Below are 18,648 nucleotides of genomic sequence, written 5' to 3'. Positions count from 1 at the left end.
TCAAAGTGTTTTACAGACCAGCATGGAGTTCAGTTATTGGAAGGCCAATGACATCTAGCTTGAATGCTGCTGGAGAGATCCTGCCCCCTTTTCCCCTTATGACTCAGTGAGACATGATTTACTCAGTGGTTGCAAATCCTTCCATAGCTGCGGTAGCTGGGGTTAAACACTTCTCACCAGCTGTCTTGCTAAGTTTTTACTGTTGAGGTTTTTTCATGGTGTTACATGCCCTGTGGGATAGGCTCTGCTTTTTTTGTACACTGCCTGCATAAATGATTCCTAATTACTGTTAGATAAGGTGATGGGTTGTAGATTACCGTATTTATGGAATACCAGGTGTTCTGGACATCAGGAGCTAGGGGAGGACAGTGGCACTGGGCTGCCAGATGGCACCAAGCTGCCATCTACTTTTCTGCTCCAAGAAGGATGCTGCGTATCCCACTTCCTTTCTCGAATCTTCTGGACGTTCAGGGATGCTGTGTGGTGGGTGGGTCTGTTCACTAGTTGCTCCCTGGCTGCCATGGTCCACGTGTGGGCCAGATCTCCATGGAGAAGGTCACGCTGCCCTCACCGTGTTTTCTCCAGCCTTGTCTGTGTTTTGGGTTCCTCGTGCTCCCTGCCATGAATGCTCATCTGCTCCACGTGGTGGGACCCTTGGACAGCTTCGTCCTGAAGTTCTGGTAAAGCTATCTGGATTCTTACAGCTCCATGATACATAGCACTTGGTTAAATTTTGTAATTCTCTAGCTTTCAGACTTACATGATACTTCCGGGTCCAGGGACATCCAAGCTCATTAGTTGAGAGTTGTTGCATGCGGACAAAATCTTTCGCCCTGACTCTTCAGCAGCTAAAATTAGCTTTGCAGAGGTTTCCTGGAGGGGAGCGAAGGACTCCAGGCCTGGTAATCAAGGTGCCCAACTGACCCCTAGGCCATTCTCTTCTTGTGAGCTTCAAAGAGAAAAATGAGAAACACTGATGAAATTTCTCCTAGAAAACAGATTCCCACTGCACTGGGGGTCCCGTGAGAGGACAGGGAAGGTGCGGGCCTCTCTGCTCCAGGTGCTGTGCCTGGGTGGAGCCTCCTGTTTGCTGCCTGAAGTGGTCCACACCTACTTCCCCTTCACACCTTCAGCTCACAGTGAGGAGCTCGCACACTTTGCACTTTGCTGGAGTAGAAAGCTGGGGAAAATGGAAATGAAAACACAGACTCCCTTTACATTAGCAACATGTTCATGTGGCTGCTTCAAACTTTCATTACTGGGAGTGACTCTTCTAAGGATTTTTTTTTTTTTTTTTAAGATTCATGTATTTACTTGAAAGTCAGAGTTACACAGAGAAAGGAGAGGCAGAGAGAGAGAGGTCTTCCATCCACTTGTTCACTCCCCAATTGGCCACAACGGCCGATATGAAGCCAGAAGCCAGGAGCTTCTTCTGGGTCTCCCACATGGGTGCAGGGGTCCAAGGACTTGGGCCATCTTCCACTGCTTTCCCAGGCCATAGCAGAGAGCCGGATCAGAAGTGGAGTGGCTAAGACTAGAACTGGTGCTCATATGGGATGCCGGTGCTTCAGGCCAGGGCGTTAACCCACTGCGCCACAGCGAGGGCCCCTCTAAGGATTTTTTAAAAGCTGATTTTCCCATTTCCCTTAACTTTTGCAACTGCTTCCTCAGTGGCTGCTGCTTTCCTTCCGTCACTCATCTTGCTGAAGCTGCTCCTGAAATGTCTCCTTTTCCCAGGCCTATCCTCCTGGCTTCTCTGTCCTGCCAATTTACGTGGGCCCCATAGTCTGAAACTCCAGCCCTGGGCTCATTATAAATCTAGAAATCCTCACTTCCTATTCTTTAAGCACACCAAACCCCAATATAGGAGAAAAGTTACCACTCTCTGTTCTTGCTGTATGAGGAGAATTCAAACATTTCATGTAACATGCACATTATAAAAAGACCATGGATTTAAAATTTTTTTTACGGGGCAGGTACTGTGGCTCAGCAGGTAAAGCTACTGTTTGGGATACATGTATCCTCTATTAGAGCACTGGGTCAAGTCCTGGTTCCTCACCTTCTGATCCAGCTTCCTGCTAATGCATGCTGAGAGGCAGTGTGTGATGGCCTAAATGCTAGGGCCCCTGTGCCCATGTGGGAGACCTTCATGGAGTTCTGGCTTCAGCCTGGTCTAACCCTGACTGCTGTGGCCATTTGGAGAGTGAACCAGTGGACAGATGATGACCTCTCATTAGTCTGTTACTCTGCCTTTTTTTTTTTTTTAAAGATTTATTTTGTTAAATTTGAAAGTTACAGAGAGAGGTAGAGACAGAGAGAGAGAGGTCTTCCATCCGCTGGTTCACTCCGCAGCCAGTGCTGCGCTGATCTGAAGCCAGGAGCTTCTTCCAGGTCTCTCACGTGGGTGCAAGGGACCAAGGACTTGGGCCATCTTCTACTGCTATCCCAGGCCATAGCAGAGAGCTGGATCGGAAGAGGAGCAGCTGGAACTAGAAGCGGCACCCACATGGGATGCTGGCACTTCGGGCCAGGGAGTTAACCTGCTGCGCCACAGTGCGGGCCCCAACTCTGCCTTTCATGTAAATAAACAAATCTTAAAAATTTTTTTGGTCAAAATACTCATTCTAGGGAAGGTGTTTGGCTTAGTAGGGATGCCTGCATTTTACGTTGGAGTGCCTGGGTTCAAGTCCGGATTTCAGCTTCTTACTGATGAACACCCAGGAAAGTAACAGATGATGGGTCAAGTTCTTGGTCCCCGCCACCCACATGGGAGATCTGGGTGGGTTCCTGGCTTCCAGCTTTGGCCTGGTCCAGCCCCAACTGTTGGGGTATTTGCAGAGTGAACCAGCAGATGGGATGGTGTTCTTTCCCATTCTTTCACCATCTCATTCTCTTCCCCTCTCCTTCTCAAATTTGAAAAACTGAGGTTCTGTCACATATTATGGTGAGAAAAAGCCATGAGAGACCATGCTGATTGGCCTGCTATAAATTAATTATACACACACAAACACACATGATAGAGTACTTCAAAAGTTTTTGAAAGATGAGATTTGTTTTGGTGCAGCAGAATTTGGAAATCCAGGTGTAGTTTTTTTGTAATATGTGTGTTCCATGCACTCTTTGAAGACTCCTCATATGTCTGGATTTCAGAATATTTTAGGCCAAAATAATTTTATTTTAAAATTTCATTTCCATGAGCTTTTGAAGTCCCTATGTGTGTGTGTGTTGGGGGTGGGGGAGAGACAGGGAGAGAATGAATCTGTTTTCCTAGGAACTTTTTTTTCAATTTGTTGACTCTTCAGAGTGAAAACAACTCTGTAACCACTGGCAAAAAGGATTTCCAACAGCAAACTGCCAACCCCGGAGGCTCCATTCTGTTTTGGTTTACATGGAGTTTCTGAAATAGTTGAAAGAAGAGTCGGTTTTCAAAAGTGGGGACCTCTTTGTAAACCTAGACCTCAGACCCTCCTGAGAAGTTGGAAGGTCTGGTGCGCAGGCGTCCAAGCCCCGCACCCTGGGATCCCTCCCCCTCCCCCGCCCGGCTGACAGTGGCCAGCCTCACCCCAGGGCGCATTTGGAGCTCTTGTTCCGCATTCTCAAGGGTCCTGATTGTTGTCAGTGGCTTCACAGGAGATACTGAAGCTGAGGTAAGTGACTTCATTTCTCCTTTAATCCACCCCCCCCCCCCAACTTTCCCTCGTGCCCTGGAAAAGAAGGGACCCCCCACCCCGCGTGGTGGTAACCCTGTCTCCTCCATATCACCCCTGATCTACAAAGTTTTCTTTTTAAAAATGTAACTAGAGATGAGAGAATGGGTGACTAGGAATCTCTAATCCACTGGTTCATGTCCTCCCCCCCCCTCCCATGGCTGCAGCTGAAGCCTGGAGCTGAGAACTCAATCCAGAGCTCCCGCGTGGGTGGCAGGGACCAACTCTCAGTTATCATGTCTGCCTGCCAGGGTTTGCGTGGAGGCCGGAGGAGTCAGGGCTGGAGCCGTGAATCGAACCCTTACTGTGATGTGGAAAACAAGGATCTTAATCTCTGGATGAGATGTCAGCCCCCCTGATGGCTCCCTTAATGTTAAAAATAAAAGGCTTCATCAACCCCACTCTGCTCGGCTGCTGTCCCGGCGCTCCCACATCTGTTCTGCCATGTGTCTGTACTTGCTGCTTCTGGCATTACCAAGCCCCTGTCTCTCACTCTGCTTTCTAAAGTTAGTGGCATTTTCTCTACTTACTTCTTGGTGTCATTGCTGACTATCCTATCTTGAAATTTTTTTAGTTTTGATGACACTATAATTTTTAAAAAGATTTAGTTATTTGAGAGAGTTAGAGGGAGGGGAGAGATAGATCTTCTGTCTGCTGGTTCACTCCCCAAATGGCCACAGCTGGGCTGATCTGAAGCCAGGAGCTTCTTCTGGGTCTCCCACGTGGGTGCAGGGGCCCAAGCACTTGGGCCATCTTCTACTGCTTTCCCAGGCCTTAGCAGAGAGCTGGATGGGAAGAAGAGCTGTTGGGACTCCAACCAGTGCCCATCTGGGATGCCAGTGCCACAGCTGGAGGCTTAGCCTACTACGCCACAACGCTGGCCTCAGACACTGTAATTCTTGGCTTTCTGATTTCTGCTCATTTCTCTTTGCTTCAGCTTCTTGTCACCTAGTTCTCGGTGTCACCTGGGGTTTTATCTTGGTCCTAAACCTGGACTCTCGTCCAACATCTCTTGAACTGCAGGTGATATCAGCCTTGTCCTCTGACTTACACCCACCATCAGTTAACGTTGCTTTCTCATTCCTCATGACTACACTGTATTTTAAGGATATTGCTTTCTGCCAGTCATCTGGACATGAACTTGGTTTCCTTTGGCAGCACTCAGCCTTGGTAGGAAGTATTATTCAGAAGGTGCTAGGGCTGTGTAACAGGATAGCACAGTCTGGGTGGCCTAAACCTCAGAAGTTTCTTTTCCCACAGTTCCAGAGGCTGCAAGAACAGATCTAGGGGTAAGCAGGTATGGTTCCTCTGTGTGTGTCTGTCCCTGGGGTCTCTTCCTGTTTACAAGGATACTAGTCCTCTTGGATGAGGTCTCTACCCTTAAGAGCTTATTTAACCTTAACTGCTTTTTTTTTTTTTTAATGTTTATTTAAGAGAAATCTTTCATCTGTTGGCTCACTCTGAAATGCCCGTAATGGCAAGGGCTGGGCCAGGTCAGGCCAAAGCCAGGAGCTTTGTCCAGGTCTCCCACGTGGGTGGCAGAGGCCCAAGGGTTGGGCCATCATCTGCTGTTTTCCCGGGTGAATTAGCAGGGAGCTGGATCAGCAGTGGAGCAGCCGGGACTTGAACCGGCACCTGTATGAGATGCTGACACTGCAGACAATGGCCCAACCTGCTGTGCTACAGCACTGCCCCCCACCCCCCTTAATTGCCTCTTTAATGTACCCTTCTCTGATCATCCATTGGAAATTAGGGCTTCAGTGTATGGATTTAGTGGGTGGTGGCCAAGAGGCCACAGCTCAGTCTGTAACAGAGGCGAGGTCAGGATTTAAAGTAGGGGAAGGTATCAGAGTTGGTTAGCAGACAACACTGATCTGACATCATGACATTGGGGCAAGTTTTACCACTGCACCTTACGGAGAAGCTCGCAGGGTGAGGAGGTTGCTGAAGAGTTAGGATATCCTTGCAACTCCAGGCTAGGAGGAGCCAAAAGCACAGCTGTGTTCACTGTGCACGTTCTGCTCTGTGCTAGAGAACCCTGCCTTGTGACGGTGAAACCACCACAGGAAAGCTGCGTGGAAGGCAGGAGGGAGGGGAGCAGGAGCCTGCTGCTCTTGGACACTGGTCACGGGCAGTGGACGTCTGGCTGGTGTACCTGTTCACTCTGACGACACCTCTGTGTGGAGAAATCTGACGGAACAGGGTCGAAGAGTTAATACGCCCTGTCACCTAGTCCCCTCTGGTTCCTCCCCCTCTGTCACCTGTGTTCTGTTTTCATGGTTACCATGCTGGGTCAGGTTCCCTAGCCGGAGTGGCTATCTGAGCAGTGAACTAGCAGATGGAAGATCTTTCTGTCTCAAATAAATCTTAAAAAAACAATTTTGTTTTGAGTGGTGCCCAGTGTCTACCTACCTAAGCCTAGATACTCTGGGCTGGTAGTCTAGGCTTTCTAGTCTGTCACCACAGTTTATCTTCTGCTGGCTATCCTTCAACCGCTGGGTTTTCAGTTCTCCCTTGTGATAGAACAAGGACATAGCCTCAGCCATTCTTGCTCATTGCCCAAAAGACAGATAAAGCATTGGGATGTATTCCTTGCCCTTGAATCTCCTTGGGTCTCATACCCTCTTGCCTTCAAACCCCACCCCCCACAGCCACCTGAAAGACCAGTTGCTCCAGTTCCAGGAATTCACCTTTGCCTGCTGCCCCCTACCCTCACCCCCATCCCTAGTCCTCCTAAATATAAAAAGGCCTGGCCTCTAGGGCCCGGGGCCTTCTGCCACGTGTTCTGTTAATATGCACGTGGGCAGTTGGTCACCTACCTCTACGAACTTATTTCTGAATAAATTCTGGTTGTAAATTCATACACTGCCTCTTTATTCTGCACTTATTTTCCTAACATTTTGGTGCCCTATGGGAGGAGACACCAATCTGCAACTCTTCTAACACCTTGACCATGCACCATGCCCAAGAACCTTCTACCCATGTCTTAACGTCCACACCGTTGCCCATGTTGGAAATGGTTGTTTCCTATTCTGTACCTGTTGAAGTCCCACCCATTTTGTTAAGCCTCAAAGCAAACCCTACCTATTTGGTGAATCCTTCCTTAACCTGTCTGATGTTTTAGGTAGTATAGCATTTATAGTCTCATACTTGTGATTAGTTTTGTACTAAGGCTTGTCCTTAACCTGATCCAACTATAAAGTCTCTTGAGAATAGGGGTGGTATTTTTCTGTATTCTAACTACCACTTAATATTGTTTTGCATAGGAGTATGAGGGGAACATCTGGCATGAACCAATGAAGTCAGGTGAGGGTAGTTGTGTCTTCTTGATACTTAGTGGAAAATTGAAGGAATCATTTTCTTGACCCTACACAAATTCACCTGTTCCAGCATGCTAATTGTGGGGAGGGAAGAGGTGGGTGGGGAGAAGAGGCTGAAGTGGTGCTGGCAATTACGTCTTACTTGGGGTTCACAAGACGACCGGGGGAGCCTTGGGCTTGAATGGAGCTTGGGACCTCACCTATGAAGGGTCGGGGAGAGAAGAGGAATGGTTTCAGCTTAAGTGGTGATCACACTTGGGAGTCCCTCTGAATTACGTCTGAGCATGAAGAGCCTATGAGAACTGTTAAAAGGTTTTCATCTACTTGATTCTACATCTGCCTGACTTGGAACTAAAACTTAGGGAGAGAGGCACAAAGCACAGACTTCAGGTTGCCCCTAATACAATTGACTGGGGCCCTGCTTATGGACAGAGCTGAGCCCTTAAGACTGCATAGAGTCCAAGGGCCTCCTATCCAGGCTGCCACCTTGGCTTCTCAAGTTTGTCAAGGTGAGCCCAAGGTGACAGTTAATAGTCCATTCAACCTTGACATCCCTCTGTGACCCAGGAGGGAATTATCTCAAGGCTGAAGGGAGAGAGGAGGAGTCAGTGGAGGCGGGGTGTGTGTGTGTGTGTGTGTGTGAGTGATTTTTATAAGCACTAATTTCTTTGCTCCTCTTTAGATTTCAAGCCCAGAGATTCTACATCAGTAGATCCAAGGTGGGCCTCAAGCACCTACTTGGATTTATCTTCTGAGAGCCAACTAGGATTGAGAATCAAACTTGTGATTGTGGGCATTAAAAGATAATGGGCCACACTTGAGAGCATGTGCAAACAGTGGTGTGGTTTATTATCACCAGCATCACCAGATGGTCTCTAGCTCTGCACTGTTGCAGCCACATGTAGCCGTTCACTCGGAGGAAGCCAGCTGGTGCCTCTGGGCACGAGTGGACAACTCGCAGGGCTCAGATGAAGGAAGAGCCTGCAATTCTTGCGTACATCGCTTCTCAACAAGTTACCCATTTATTTTTGTTCCTTAGGAGTAGAACTCAATTTTCCCTGGCCATTTTTTTTTTTTTTTTTTTTTTTTTTTTGTCTTTAGCTGCCTCAACATTCCTTTTCGAAATAATACTGGAGGCTCATGGTAGTTGGATGAATAGCACTACTTTCGAGCAGGAAATACTTCAAGGAATTCCTTGTTCACTTTTGTGTTTGGGAAATGTTTTGTGTTCTTTTCAGATTCCCACTGATCTTTCAAAGGTAGACACATCCCAGGGTTTTGACAAGCGACTTTACAATCCCCATACCCATTTTCCCTCCTTATTTTGTTGGGCTTATGAGTCTTCATGTCCATAATTCTTTCTGAAGTTAAAAATTCTTATTTGAAAGGCAGAGCGAGACAGCAAGTGAGCAAGCTCCCAGCTGCTAGTTCACTTCCCATGTCTGCAACAGCTGCAGCTGGGCCAGGCCAAAGCCAGGAGCCCAGAGTTCCGCCTGGGTCCTCCACACGGGAGGCAGGAACCTAACTACCTGGGCCATCACCTGCTACCTCCCAGAGTCACATTAGCAAGAAGCTAGAATCGGGCTGGAGCTGGAACTTGAACCTTGACACCCCAAAATGGGGACCCCAAGTGGTATCGTCACTGTTCTGCCAAATGCCCACCCACCCTTCCATGATAGTGTTTAGTCAACAGTTCCATAGATAAGTTATCTTCTTGGCCTTGGGCAGGTGTGTTTTGCTACTAGGCCTGCAGATAATGGAATCAGTTGAGTTGGGTCTTCCTCTTCCTTTTTCCCCAGCTAGCCCTGTTGAGAAAAGTCTTGCAACTTGCCTCCTGGCATACAAACAGGGGGCAATGGGCTTCCTGCAATCTTGGCTGACTTGGGAACAGCTCCCAGCCCCCAGGCGGAGGAGTTGAAGGTTGACTGAAGATCATGAGACTAACCATGCTGGTGTTTGCTAGGGGCTGAGAAACTGTGGGCTACTTTGGGCTTGGAAGAAGTCCCCTGAACCCATAAGCGATTTCTCTACTCTGGAAAATAGTCTAGTGGCTTCAGCTCTGTGTACTCTGGCCACATCCAGGGTGCCACCTACCTTCCTCCAGCCTGCCTAACCCTTTAAATGCACCTGCTTTCTCTTTTGATCATGGGTATATTACTTGGTTTCCTGGTTCCAACAATCTAAGCCTTTTGGAAGCAAGTGGGGTCTGGGAGTATGATTAACATGATTAAATAAGCTTGAGAAAAAGTCTCTGGCACTCTCCCCTGGTCCTCTCCTGTCTGCCGGCTAGTGCTTTGTTCTCTTTCCCACGCATAAGCGACTTTGTTGCCAAGTATTGACTGTTTTCCCCCAGAGTTCAGCAATGGTTATAGCTTTCTCTCGTTTCTCCTCCCTTCTTTGGACTATTTGGACTGGGGGCTAAAACCTGCAGGCTTGACACGTTCCAGCTTTGCGTGGTGGCTGATGCAGTAGTGAGATCCACAGGTCGTCGCTAGTCTGTGCACCTGAGGGGTTTGAGCCCTGGTTTTCTGCAGGTGCAGTGGGTGCGTGGGGGCTGGAGAAGCAGAAGCAGTATCCTGACGTGGGAAGGCCCTGTGTGCTGCAGTCCCAGCCCCCTCGTCGTGCAGCAGTGAAAGCCTTGCTAACGTGACTGACTCCAGCCCCGATGCAGGGGTCAGCATGTGGTCCACACACACAGTGCTGCCTCTTGAGTCCCAAGTGGGTCATCGTTCTGTAAGATGGCAAAAGAAATCAATGGTGTCAGGGTCCCAAGGGTCCCAGGAAGCCCAGGCTCTGGGAGCTCCGGCCAGCATTTCCCCATTGCCGAGGCCGAGGGTCTTACACATCTCACTGGTTTGGCCTGGGCACTCACCAAATGATGGACATTAATGCATTAATGCATCGGCAGCCAAACTGTGGGGAAGACATACGTGGGGGCGGGAGGCAGCTGGGGCTCGGAAGGTAGCACCTGGCCTCTCAAGATGGAAGCATCTCCTATTTCTGCTGGTCTGACCCAGCTCTCATTCTCTGGATTCAAGTACATGTGTGCAAAGAAACTGACCTTGACTGTCTGAGGCTTCAGAGCCTGGGTGCAGGTCTCCGTGACTAGTGTCTGCCTGCTTGAAACGTCAGCCGAACAGATTTTGCTTTTTTGCCCAGAGATGCTGATTTGTGTTTCCTTGCATGTCGGGCTTCGGAGTCTTCAGTGAGACCCCAGGAAAACTTTGCCCCTTCCTCTTTTCCAAACGCAGGACTCATCCTGCCCGGGAGGGGCTCCCGCTCCCCATCCTTGGCCTGTGGCTGACACCCCAGGGTGTGCAGCAGGTGCCTCAAACAGGCAGGCACAGGGTACTTGCAGACAGCTTTGCCTAGTGGCCCTCTTTCTGATTTTAAGGACGTGTTTTGAGTGTTGTGGGATTTGGTCGAGGGTCTCCAGTAACCCTCCCGTGGTTTCAAAAGGTTTTCTTGATTTTCCTTCATGGCTTTCCTGTCCTGTGAAGCTGAGAGCCGCCAGGGATGTAGAGGTGAGCTTGAACACTGGTGTGGATTTGAGCTGAAAGCTGAAGTGATGCCCACATCGGGCTGGGTGACGAGCGGGGAGTCAGGATGGGCCGTGAGCAGGTGCCTGCGTGACTGGCCATGCCCTGCACTGCCCGCCGTCTCCTGCCGTGGCTCTTCCCGGTGGCTGCTTGTCTCTTTGGTGTGGCAGAGCTGCTCAGCTCCCCTGGGTGATGACCACGGGGGAACACAGCTTTGCTTTCCTCTCCCTCGATGGGGAGTCTCTTTCTCCTGTTCACTTGGCTACCTCATCCTTTGTGACAGTCGGGCTGCCAGACTGTTGGGACCACGTGGGCTGGCTGAGTCACAGAGCAGTGGGAGGCCTCTGGCTGCTTGGTACTGGATGTCTCCATGGGCACAAAGGTCAGAGATGGCTATCTCTAATCACCAGGGCCTGGCTCCTCTGGGGCTGGAGCCCTGTGCTGTCCATTCTCCACCCCTGCCTTCGGGGGGAAGGCACAGATGGTTCGTTGTCTGATTGACAGGCGACTGATGAAGGACCGTGAGGCCTCGCCCTGCAGCCAGTGTCAAGTGTGGACTGCAGCCTTGCGCTGGGGCCTCTGCCCTCTGATCAGTTTCTTGTTCTGGCTGCTGTATTCTATGAAAAAACAAGAACAACAACAACAAAAATCCCTTGAAGGCAACAGGGGTTGGGAGAATTGGCAGGAGCTTTCCCCTTAATAACTGGGTGCCAAGACCCCAGCTGCTGGCTTTCACACTGGGCCTGTCTGCCCAGGGCTCAGGGCCCTGCACGAGGAGGGGGCAGGATGGATGGAGACAAAGGCTGCATCCAGACCAAGAGCCCTGGCCTGGCCACGGGAAGGCTTTCTCTGTTGGGCACCCGCTACTCGGCTCTGGACAGACACTTCAGGGCGCTGTACAACTACCTTTTCCGTCGCCTCTCCAACTTATCAGGCCAGCCATGAGGCCTGGATTGATTTGTTCGTTGCCCACCTCCTATTTAAAATGTTCCTGGTCTTCATCGTCCTGCCATACGCTATCTGACTCCTACCGATCCTTCAGTTCTTGGAAAAATCATTCCTCCAAGAAGCCGTTCTTAATTCTTCCATCCCTGTTCCTGAGACCCATTTTAGGTTCTTCCTTCTCACTCTGTTTTTCTAAAGCATAACATTCCTCGTGATATTGTAAAAATGTAGTTATGTTCTCCCTGCTTATGAAAGGCAAAATGTGGGTCTGTCTTGTCCCCATGGTTATCTGCCATGCCATGAGCCTGATAGACTCTTCCAAGATTTTCTTGACCTTGTTGGTCCTGTATTTGGACTTGATTTCTTTGGGTTAGGGGACAAAGATGAATTCTATTGGAGATCCTGAAATTGAGTCATCTGTGTCCAGGAACAAGTTGAGAATTTGGATCTGAAGCTCAAATGAAAAGGTCATCCTTGGGGAGATAGGTTTGGAAATCCTGAGCAAGCCCCAGAAGGCGGTTCATACTCCAGTGTTGCAATACAAACAGTCTAGACTTGGTGTGATTGGAAGAATAGGATTACAGATAGAGGACAAGGTTCTCACTCTAATTATATTTTCTTTCCCACGGATTAGTCCGTTTGCTTTTCTCCACAGAAATGGCCTCCACCTTCAACCCCCGAGAATGCAAACTGTCCAAAGAAGAAGGGCAAAACTATGGCTTCTTCCTGCGAATCGAGAAGGACACGGAGGGCCACCTGGTCCGGGTGACTGAGAAGGGCAGCCCTGCGGAGAAGGCTGGCCTGCAGGATGGAGACCGCGTTCTCAGGATCAACGGGGTCTTCGTGGACAAGGAAGAGCATATGCAGGTGAACGAGACATGGGCAGTGCTTTCAGGGTCCTGTTCGCTTCCACATCCGCTCTACTGGTGGCCATTTTGGGGGTCAGCAGAGCTCAGTTCTTTCCAGCTGTCGAGGACAAGGATTTATTATTATATTTTATATTGGAAAATCAAGTTCCCTACAATTATATACTTGATATTAACCAAAATGCTGAGAAGCAATCCCTGCAATTATATAAAAACTATAAAAATATTCTTAGATTGTTTTAAAAAGAAGATTCATTTATATATTGAAAGGGTTAGAGTGAGGGAGGGGGAGGGGGAAATGGCCAGGAGCTTCATCTGGGTCTCCCATGTGAGAAGAAGGGGCCCAAGCACTTGGACCATCAGCAGGGAGTTAGATCAGAAGGGGGAGCAGCCAGGACACAAAGCAGTGCTCATATGGGATGCTATGCTCCAGCACCAGCCCCTATTCTTAGATTGTAGTAGTGTCAGATCTAACATGCACTGCATGTACATTACATACCAGAAACTGTGCTTGGCAATTTTTTTTTTTTAAAGATGCATTTAGCCAGCATCATGATCAGACTACTACTAGTGATTTACCATGATATTGCACTTGGCAATCAAGAACGAGGGTGCAAATAAAGAAAGAACTACATTAAAACCCTTTGTTGGGATGCTTTACACTTTCCACAGAGCAGAAACTAAAATAACCTGTTATTCGGTTAGTCACAAATATAGTCCTTGTTTTTATTGCCCATACATGTGGGCATTGTCTTCTTTGTAGCGGCTGGGCCCTGCCACCACTGTACGCGGTTGGATTCACAAATCTGCTGTAACCTGTAGCTTCCCTGTCACTTCTCTGGCTCTCCTTTCCTGCTAAGCTTTGTTTCCTGGCACCTTCTGCCACTGCCCTACCCGCTGTTGTTGCTAGAACTGCCAGAGTAGCCTTGATTTTGTGGTTTGGCAAAATGTCGTCTACCACCAGCTCAGGGGCCAGAGCTACTACCTCCAGGGTTTCCTCCCTTCACGGCTCCAATATTTGAAGGTGGGTCGTCGTAATTGCCAAAATCATCGTAGCTCCCACTGTCTCCAGAATTGGTTCCATCATTACCACGCCCATTGTAAGCATCCCATGGCCACCTGACCCCCACCACCTCAGCCTCACTTCATAGTCATGACCATGCATGGTGTGGTCTTTTCTAAATGACAGCCTGACCCACAGCCATGGTCTTCAAAGGTCACAAAAGTGAACTCTGTCTTGTGCTGCCTCTCAGTCATTATCTCACTCTAGTCTTCCCATCCTGTTCAAAATCATCTCTGAGTGATGCTCTGTAGTTCTGCAGTGTCGTCTTTTTTTTCTTTTTAAGATTTATTTGAAAGAGTTACAAAGAGAAGGAGAGGTCTTCCATCTGCTGGCTCACTCCCCAAATGGCCACAACAGCCAGAGCTGGGCCAATCCAAAGCCAGAATCCAGGAGCTTCTTCCAGGTCTCCCACACGGGTGCAGAGGCCCAAGCACTTGGGCCATCTTCCACTGCTTTCCCAGGCCATAGCAGAGAGCTGGATTGGAAGTAGAGCAGCTGGGACTTGAACCGGCACCCATACAGGATGCCAGCACTGCAGGCGGTGGCGGCTTTGCCCGCTATGCCACAGCGCCAGCCCCACTAGGCAGTTTTATATGTCAGGCATCACCTTGTTAATTTCTCATCACAACACTGTGAGGCGTATAGAACCATCTCACAGGTGAGGAAACTAAGTACAGGGACCTTGCTAATATAATCTAAGCGGGTGCTGGTCACACACTGTACTGTCACCACACACTTGGGGGCACCTGCTGTGCTCCAGGGCAGCACTCCTCTCTTGAAGGAAGCAGTCCTAGTGGGAGTTACTCTACTTTCCAGACCCTGAAAAGGCCAGGGGCCTAACCTAATCTGTGCCCAGGGAGGGAAGGTGACGGGGACATTGTCTGCTACTACTGGGCGTCAGAGGCCAGCTGTCAGAATCTGCAGGGCCAGAGGGGGAGCAGTTGAGAGAGGAATTATTACGTACAATATCTTCCTTTTTTCTTTTTCCTAGGTGGTGGATCTGGTGAGAAAGAGTGGGAATGCAGTGACTTTACTAGTTCTGGATGGGGATTCCTATGAGAAAGCTGTGAAAAAACAGGTGGATTTGAAAGAGTTGGGTCAGAGTCGGCAGGAGGCGGATTTGCGTGACGAGGACGCGGCCCCTGTGATGAATGGAGCAGTGGAGACCTGGACCCAGCCGCGCCTCTGCTACCTGGTGAAGCAGGGGAACAGCTACGGCTTCTCCCTGAAAACCGTCCAAGGTGAGCCGGGCGGGGCGGCGCACGGCCTTCCAGCAGGGACATGTTGCTGCTGCTTAGTGACTAATTTTCAGCTGCTATAAACGCTTCCTAGGACCGTCACGTCTCTCCCTTTCTCCCTGGCCCCTCTCTTGCCTGTTCAATTGCTCAGGGGATGGGTGGGGTCGGGGAGAGGGACACTGGGCATGCCTCTCTCCTAGTGTCCTTTAGGCTGACCCTTCGAGGCCAGAGGTCTTTGTCATTCTTTTCTAGCTTCCATAGGGTGAAGGTGCAGTGGACGATGGGAGATGAGAAACAAGAGGTTCTTCATAACAGAACTTTTGAGTGGGAACAGTACTTTTCATCTCTGAGTGTCCGGATGGTCACTCATTCATTCAACAAATTTGTGAGCATCCATTGATGTATGTGATGCTGTTGTAAGTTGCTAAGGAGATGGCAAAAAAATCTCCACCCTTCGGTGACATTTAAAGAGTCCTCAGTGTGGCCCTGCCGCGCCGCCGACCTCTAGCTGAGAGCTGTGTCGTGATGTGAGAGCCTGCCTGTCAGATATATTTTAGGGCTGATGTCTGGAACTTCAGAAGCGCAGACAGACCTGTGTTCAGCCGGCCACAGCTCTGGGACGTAGGCTGCAGGCAGAGGAGCCGTGTTGGCTGATGGGTTCCGTCTTTTACGGTGCCTGTGTCCACCTTCCTTGTGGCACTGGAGAGGCACTAGTGACTTCCGTAATTCACTAAGGGATAAAGGAGGAAAGCAGTAGGAAATTTTTGAATTGTTTGGAAGAGATGTAAACTAGCTGAGAGGCGTTTCTCCAGTCCGCTGGTCACTAAGCACAGTGATGTAGGTGGCCAAAGGAAGCCTGGCATTTTGTAGAAGTCCATGATCGGTAAAATGGTGAAAAAGAAGCGTTTGTGTTCTCATCTGGCTCTGGTGCGAAGGTGGTGAGTAGTTTAGCTTGGCTTTATGAAGAAAATGTTTTCTTCATGACAATTGTATAATAAGGTAGCCGAAGAAATTTAAGGGTAAAGGAAGCAGACTTCAAGTTCGTTCTCTCTCTTTTTTTTTTTTTTTAAAGATTTATTTATTTTTACTTTAAAGAGTTACACAGAGGAGAGTTACGCAGAGAGAGAGGTCTTTGATCCAATGGTTCACTCCCCAATTGGCCACAATGGCCAGAACTGTGCTGATCCAAAGCCAGGAGCCAGGAGCTTCTTCCAGGTCTCCGTGGGTGCAGGGACCCAAGAACTTGGGCCATCTATTGCTTTCCCAGGCCACAGCAGAGAGCTGGACAGGAAGTGGAGCAGCCAGGTCTCGAACCGGTACCCACATAGGATGCTTGTGCTTCAGGCCAGGGCATTAACCTGCTGTGCCACAGCACCGGCCCCTCAAGTTATTATTTCTTACAACTGATTTGTGTTATGAGGCTACTTCTCGCCTAGCTGAAATAGGAGCATCTTGGAAGAACTGGCAAGATTTCTTTTAGCACTCAAATCGCACCATCTAAATGCATGCTTTTCTCCCCTTCCATGCCTCTGTCCTTGCATTAGCGAGTTTTATCTACTCCGCTGGTATGTGTTCAGTGATGGCACCAAAGAGGAGGGAACAGAGCCTTTGTAAGTCTGCAAAGGCAAAGACGGGAAGAATGACAGCAGTATCCAGCATGGGCATGGTTTGGTGCTTTCAGGTTCAAGAGGCCAATGATATTGGCGATTCCTTCTTTGCATTTAGTTGGGCTCAGAAATTCTGTTCTGATCAACAGATACCCATGGGTAATGGCTGTGTCCAGCTTTGTCCTAGGAGCTACAGCTGTGACTCTAGATCAGAAGCCAAGGGCTGTTTGAGTTAGCTCTAAGATGAGACGTTTGTTTTCACATTATTGGGCCTTCGAGTTTTCCCTGCAATGGAATGCATCCTCTTCTCCTCCAGGTAGAAAGGGCGTGTACATGACTGATATCATCCCTCAAAGCGTGGCTATGAAGGCTGGCGTCCTGGCTGATGACCACTTGATTGAAGTGAACGGAGAGAACGTAGAAGATGCCAGTCACGAGGAGGTGGTTGAAAAGGTGGGCCCCACGGGGGACTGCTCTTACCTCCCTTTCCTTCTACCTCACTGGAAGGGATGGAAAGACAGGGTTGGCAGGGGCCAGCTAAGCTTGTGGGCCAGTGGGGTTGCCCTACTGTGTGAATATACTCACTAGTGTCATAGCCGTGTTAATATGGTGTTTTGAAATAAACCCTTTGCTAGTTTCACATCAAGAGGCCTGAAGAACCATCAGCTTTATCTTGTGGATCTTACTGGGCAGTAGTCCCACTTTATCTGTAGTTTTGCTTTCCCTGGTTTCAGTTACCTGTGGTCGACTGTGGTCTGAAAACATTCACTGGAAAATTCCAGAAATGTTTTAAATAACTTTTGTATAATTGCCTACTTGTAATTTGTGTTTATCTCGTACTATGTGTAACTTATGAGTTAAACTTTATCACCACAGGTATGTAAGGATGTATATGAAGAAAACCCTATATATAGGTTTCTGTTCTTTTGGTATTTCAGGCATCTGTGGGGCATTTTGGGGAACACAGTCACCTCTGATAACGGGGAGTAGCTGTATTTACTATGCTGGTTACCTTCTGGTTCCTAGTAAAACATTTTAGTATCATCATCTCAACACTGAATTTATTAATAAAATCAGAGGCCATTAGAACAACTATAACAATGTACTATAATAAAATTGTTCTGGGCTTTGGGACCATTATTAAGTAAAAGAAGGGTTCCTTGAACACAAGCACTTTGATGCTATGAGAACTGAGTTCATAAATGAGGTGGCTACCAAGTGGTTGTTGAGTGGGTAGTCCCACAGCGTGGGTTTGTAGGACAAAGGGATGATTCACGTCCCAGGCAGGATGGAGTGGGATGGCATAAGATTTCATTATGTTATGCAGAATGCATGTCACTTAAAACTTATGCATTGAGGTGGGTGTCGGACACTGTGGTTAGTTAAGTCTCTGCTTGAGAAGTCCACATCCTATATTGGGAGACCTGGATTTGAATCCCAGTTCTGCTTCTGATTCCAGCTTCCTGTAAATGTATACCCTGGGAGGCAGCAGATGATGGGTCAAGTAGCTGGGTCCCTGCTACCCACGCGGAAGACCTGGATTGAGTCCTGACTCCTGGCTTTAGCCTGGGCCAGCCCTGGATGTTGCAGGCATTTGAAGGGGTTTGAAGTGGTTGATGGAAGCTCTCGCTCTGCCTCTCTGCCTTTCAAATTAAATGAAAAGTTAAAAAAAGAGAGGATAGTGCTTACTAAAAAACTACTCATAAGGGTTTTTTTTTTTTTGTTTTTTGTTTTTCTGGAATTTTAATACTTAGCATTTTCAGGCCATGGTTGATCAAGGGTTGTGAAACCACAGACAAGGAGGGGCTACCACGTGGAGGGGCTACCACGTGGAGCTACAGATGGAAGATGCTGGACAGGCCTCACTCCAAATCGAATGTCCCAGCCTGGTCCCATGACACGTGGAAAACACTTGAGTTTTTGTGGGGGTATCATATGGAGCCTTAAAAATTAATCAACCTTCTATTTTCTTGGTAGAATGATCTTTCAAACTGGACCCTTTCTTTTCCCAAACTCCTGTTCCAGGCTTTGTTTTTTACCTTTCTGGGTTTTCTGGTTTGCCTGGTTTCAGGCAGCATCTGTGTGGGTGAGGGCACACTCAACAAAGGGAAAAACAACTATAGAAGTAGAGGTAGATAAAAACCAGTTAAAGGGTAGGAAATAGTCTCTTTTTTTTAAAGTGATTTATTTATTTGAAAGGCAGAGTTAGAGAGGCAGAGGCACAGAGACAGGTCTTCCATCTACTGGTTCACTCCCCGATTGGCAGCAATGGGCGGAGCTGCGCCAGACTGAAGCCAGGAGCTTCTTCTGGGTCTCCCATGCGGGTGCAGGGGCCCAAGGACCTGGGCCATCTTCTACTGCTT

General features: G+C 48.6%; 1 protein-coding gene across 4 annotated transcripts in view; it reads left to right on the top strand.

Moving 5' to 3' along the window:
* The window catches only part of PDZK1 (PDZ domain containing 1), an 84,430-nt gene that overhangs the window by 51,696 nt on the left and 14,086 nt on the right, over positions 1 to 18,648 (top strand). For 2 of the 4 annotated variants that reach the window (XM_062192118.1, XM_062192117.1), the window contains exons 2-4: positions 12,167 to 12,378; positions 14,432 to 14,681; positions 16,602 to 16,738. In XM_062192118.1, the coding sequence (XP_062048102.1) occupies positions 12,169 to 12,378; positions 14,432 to 14,681; positions 16,602 to 16,738 (597 nt within the window). In that variant the 5' untranslated portion in view covers positions 12,167 to 12,168. Of the gene's footprint in view, positions 1 to 6,989; positions 7,014 to 12,145; positions 12,379 to 14,431; positions 14,682 to 16,601; positions 16,739 to 18,648 lie in introns of those variants that run through there. The other 2 variants (XM_062192115.1, XM_062192116.1) reach the window with 2 other exon arrangements.

The sequence above is a fragment of the Lepus europaeus genome, chromosome 5 (assembly GCF_033115175.1).
Source record: "Lepus europaeus isolate LE1 chromosome 5, mLepTim1.pri, whole genome shotgun sequence".
In the NCBI taxonomy this organism is placed as follows: Eukaryota; Metazoa; Chordata; class Mammalia; order Lagomorpha; family Leporidae; genus Lepus; species Lepus europaeus.
Note: the sequence above shows the minus strand (reverse complement) of the source record. Positions and strands in the feature narration are given on the sequence as shown.